The sequence below is a fragment of the Gekko japonicus genome, unplaced genomic scaffold, assembly GCF_001447785.1.
Source record: "Gekko japonicus isolate JY-2015 unplaced genomic scaffold, Gekko_japonicus_V1.1 scaffold3456, whole genome shotgun sequence".
Lineage (NCBI taxonomy): Eukaryota > Metazoa > Chordata > Lepidosauria > Squamata > Gekkonidae > Gekko > Gekko japonicus.
The window spans coordinates 88059-92543 of record NW_015164300.1 but is presented as its reverse complement, the minus strand read 5'-3'; the positions used below and the strand labels follow the sequence as shown (position 1 = coordinate 92543).

The 4485-nt window shown below is 52.0% G+C and overlaps 1 protein-coding gene across 1 annotated transcript in view; it reads right to left on the bottom strand.

Annotated features, from left to right (window-relative positions):
• Nucleotides 1-650: 650 nt before the first annotated feature.
• The window catches only part of NSFL1C (NSFL1 (p97) cofactor (p47)), a 30760-nt gene continuing 26925 nt past the window's right edge, over nucleotides 651-4485 (bottom strand). Inside the window, exon 9 of the mRNA XM_015408799.1 lies at nucleotides 651-2408. Within this exon, the coding sequence (XP_015264285.1) occupies nucleotides 2246-2408 (163 nt within the window). The 3' untranslated portion in view covers nucleotides 651-2245. The remainder of the gene's footprint in view (nucleotides 2409-4485) is intronic.

Sequence of the window (4485 nt, the reverse complement as noted above, 5' to 3'; positions counted from 1 at the left end):
TCCCTTCCCCTCCCCACAACAGACACCCTGTGAGGTAGGCGGGGCTGAGGGAACTCTGACTGAGAACTGCTCTTTTTCAAGAACAGCTCTGAGAGAACTATGGCTTGCCCAAGGTCATCCAGCAGCTGCAAGAAGAGGCATGGGGAAATCAAACCCGGTTCTCCCAGGCTAGAGTCTGCACACTTAACCACTACACCGAACTGGCTTTTTTTGGTGTTAACACCTTTTAAACACCTTTTTTGGTGTTAAAGGTGCCACTGGACTCAAACTTGCCCTTCACTACCCGAAGGTGTCTCAGAGTGGCTTACAAACTCCTCTCCCTTCCCCTCCCCACAACAGACACCCTGTGAGGCAGGTGGGGCTGAGAGAGCTCTTGACAGAAACGGCTCTTTTTCAAGGACAGCTCTTATCAGAACGATGGCTTGCTCACGCTCATCCAGCCAGGTGCAAGCGGAGGAGTGGGGAATCAAACCCGGTTCTCCCAGATTAGAGCCCGCGCACTTAACCACTACACCAAACTGAATAGTCTTTTAAGGTGGGGAGAGATCTGGGGCTTGCGATAAAAACCAATATCGGGATAAATAATAAAATAACGATAACAATAATAAAATAACAAACAATATTTATTTTTATTCTATTTATTCGTCCGGTTGCTATCCCGCCCACCCGCCGAAGCGGCTCGTATAGAAATAGAATAGCAAGCCCCAGATCTTTAGCTAGGGAGATATCTCACACCCCGAGAGGGGACAGATCTGCAGGAGCCTCTCCCTCCCACGAAGTCTGTGAGAGCTTCCATCGACGGGGGACGAGAAACCATCCGGGACCCTCTCTTCTGCACGCCTACCACTGGCCGCCGTGGGCAGGACAGGAGACGGGGTTCGCCTTAGAAAGGGGCAGACAACTGCTGGCGTGGGCTTGGATTTTTAATGCTTACACAACTAGTCACGATAATTTACAGAGTTCGCCGTCAACACGGGGCGTGGCTCCGTTCGGCCACGAGAAACACCCGTTCCGACACTCCCGCGCCGAATCACCGCTGGCTGGGAGAGCGGGCTGGTGCTGATCTGATCTCCCCTTTCCTGAAATGTGGGCTCATATATACCCCCCACACCCCTCCTGCCCCCCCCTCCATCCTGAGATGCAAACCCAAATGCCAATGCTCACCCCGGCCGAAGCTGCAACAGAGGTACAGGGGGTAAGAGCAGGCCCAAAAGAGGGGGACGGCAGTTGTGCTGCGTCTGTTCCAAAAAGAGTTACGTGCGTTTCTCTCCCAGGCTCTCGTTCTGAGCGGCTGCCGAGATCGAACAGTTAACACTTCATCGGAGTCTTCTAAAGCCACCCCTCCCCCAAGTTGCATGATGTGAAAAACAGCCGGGGGGAGGGGGGCTACAAAGGCCGCCGACGAACTCTTTCCTTAAATAAGAAAACCAAGTTAACTTTGATCCAAAACGGTACCACAGGATTCCAGTTGGACCGAACCCTCGCACACCGTGACTCTCACACACCAACACAAACTTTGCTTCCCCCCCACCCCAAGTCTACGAATGGTCTGTTCTTGAGGCCCATAACGTGCCCAAAGGAGCAGGAAGATGAACCACACCCTGTGCTGTGGAGTAAACCTTCCCATGGGGCCCAGCGGCAGCTTTCCAAAGTATCCTAAATGGACAGAAGCCAGGAAATCTTGGCCTTCCCTAGTAGGGGCGGAGAGGAGAGATGGTAAGGTATAAGGTCCAGGAACTGCTGAGGGAGGGACTCGCAAGACTCCCCGGCTTCCAGCCGTACACCTGGAGAACACCAGTGATGTGATGGTTTTATCGGCAACCGAGACAGCAAGGCCCCTTTTTTTGGGGGGGTGTTCTTTATTTTAATACACCGAAGAGAAGAATTTAATGGCTACCGCAGAGGGTCACACACTCTTTGGCCCTCCCCCTCACCCCCCGCTCGGGACGGCAATCGACTCCATAAGTTATCCAGTGCCGGTGTGCGGCAGACGCGACTGGAGGCGGCCGCTCCGTTCAAAAGTCCGTGTTTGGTTTTAATTTTTTTTGTTTTTAAAGTCCATCAATCAGCACAAAAAAAAAATAATAAAGAGAGAGTGTGGGAAACGCAACTAAAGAGTCCAACCCAAGAGAGCCCGGAACTCAGCCCTGGGACGCAGCCGTGGCGCCGCACTGCACGGGGGGCGCACGCGCAAGTGAGAGGGGGGGTTACATGAGAAAGGCGCGCGGCTGGCCGGGGGGTCCCGTTATATTAACCGCTGGACGATGACGGCGTTGAGGAGGTTGGCTTCCTTCAGGGTCTGATCCTCGTCCGATAGCTCTTTGTTCGGGAAGGTGGTCATGAGGATGAAGCCGGTGGCGGCCATCGCCGGCCGGGCATCCACGATGAAGAGCCGGATGTCGCGGATCCTGCCCGGAACCAAAAACAAAAACAGAGAGAGATGCACAACATTGGCTCCGTTGTTCCAGACGGAAGGGAAGCGCTTAATTTTCCGTCCTCCGCACCAGTGCTTATTTTGGTTAAAAATGGAGCCAGTACCTTTCTAATGTTGTTCTAATTTCCACCTTCACGACCCAAGGGAGTCTCAGAGCAGCTGACAATCTCCTTTCCCTCCCCCTCCCCACAACAGACACCCTGTGAGGTAGTTGGGGCTGAGAGAGCTCTGACAAAAACGGCTTTTTTTCAAGAACAGCTCTTATCAGAACTACGGCTTGCCCAAGGTCATCCAGCAGCTGCATGTGGAGGAGTGGGGAATCAAACCCGGTTCTCCCAGATTAGAGTCCGCGCACTTAACTACTACACCAAACTGGCTCTCGTTGCAAACTGTTGCCGTTGCAAACATGCCCCCTCTCCACACCTCACTTTCTACTGCAGAGACTCTGGGAGAATTTGCCCGGGCTTATCGTATTCCCTGCCTGGCTTTTTTCCCCACCACTGGAAACAAAGGAGGACGGGGGCACCCTCTTTGGGTGCCCGTAGAATTGGACCCCATGGTCTAATCTTGTCGAAACCTGGGGGTTCTTTTGGGGAGAGGCCCCAGCAGCTACACTGCAAATTTGATGCCTCCACCTCAAAAGCCCCCCCCCCGACCACTGAATATACCCTAGGAGATTTGCAATTGGCTCAGAGGTTAAGACGCTGAACTGCAGGCTGGAAGGTCTGTAGATCGGCAGTTCGAAACCTGAGTGCCGCGTGACGGAGTGAGCTCCCGTCTCTGGCCCCAGCTCCTGCCAACCTAGCAGGTCGAAAGCAATAAACTGCAAGTAGATAAATAGGTACCGCTTTGGTGGGAAGGTAACAGCGTTCCGTGCACCTCGGCGTCTAGTCATGCCGGCCACATGACCACGGAAATGTCTTCGGACAGCGCTGGCTCTTCGGCTTTGAAACGGAGATGAGCACCGCAACCAGTGTTCCCTCTAAGCTGAGTTAGTGTGAGCTAGCTCACAGTTTTTTACCCTCCGGCTCACACATTTTTGTCTTAGCTCAGGAAGGAGGGCTCCAGAGCAAAGTAATTTATGCAGTATCCAAATTGCCTGCTCACAACTTTAATGCCAGTAGCTCACAAAGTAGAATTTTTGCTCCCAAGACTCCACAGCTTAGAGGGAACATTGACCGCAACCCTAGAGTCAGATTCGACTGGCTTCCGAGCAAGGGAAACCTTTACCCTTTATAATGGCTCATAGGGTACACTGGAGTTGAAAAATTCGGGATTCCCAAATTGTACCCGAATTCCAATACAATACTGATATTGGAATTGGCTTTTCAAGGCAATACGGAATTCTTGAGGGCCCAAAACCCATGAATCCACAGAATACTGGATTCTTTTCTTCTTTGCACATCCCTAGTAGTCTCCCCTCCAAGTACTGACAAGCAGTCCGGAGAAAGCTGACGACATCAAGCCATGCCGAGGGAAAAATGCCGCTGGAACACGTCTGACCTTACAGCTGAACAAACTCCCCGTCGGCTACGAACGTGTGTGATTTAAAGAATATATGTTGTCCTCCCTTACCCCTTGAATCATTGTTAGTCCTGTGTGTAATGGAGTAACTGTAGATCGCTCAGAGCCAGCAAGCTCTGCAGGATTGAGCGATTAATAAATTGAAAGATTATTATTATTACTAACCGGGGCTGACCCTGAACATAAGAACATAAGAGATGCCAATGTTGGATCAGGCCAAAGGCCCATCCAGTCCAACACTCTGTATCACACAGTGGCCAGAAATACCAGTGCCATCAGGAGGTCCACCAGTGGGGCCAGGACATTAGAAGCCCTCCCACTGTTGACCCCCCCAAGCACCAAGATGACAGAGCATCACTTGCCCCAGAGTCCCTATCTATACCTCGTGGCTAATAGCCACTGATGGACCTCTGCTCCATATGCTTATCTAATTCCCTTTTGAAGCCGTCCATGCTTGTAGCCACCACCACTTCCTGTGGCAGTGAATTCCAAGTGTTAATCACTCTTTGGGTGAAGAAGGACGTCCT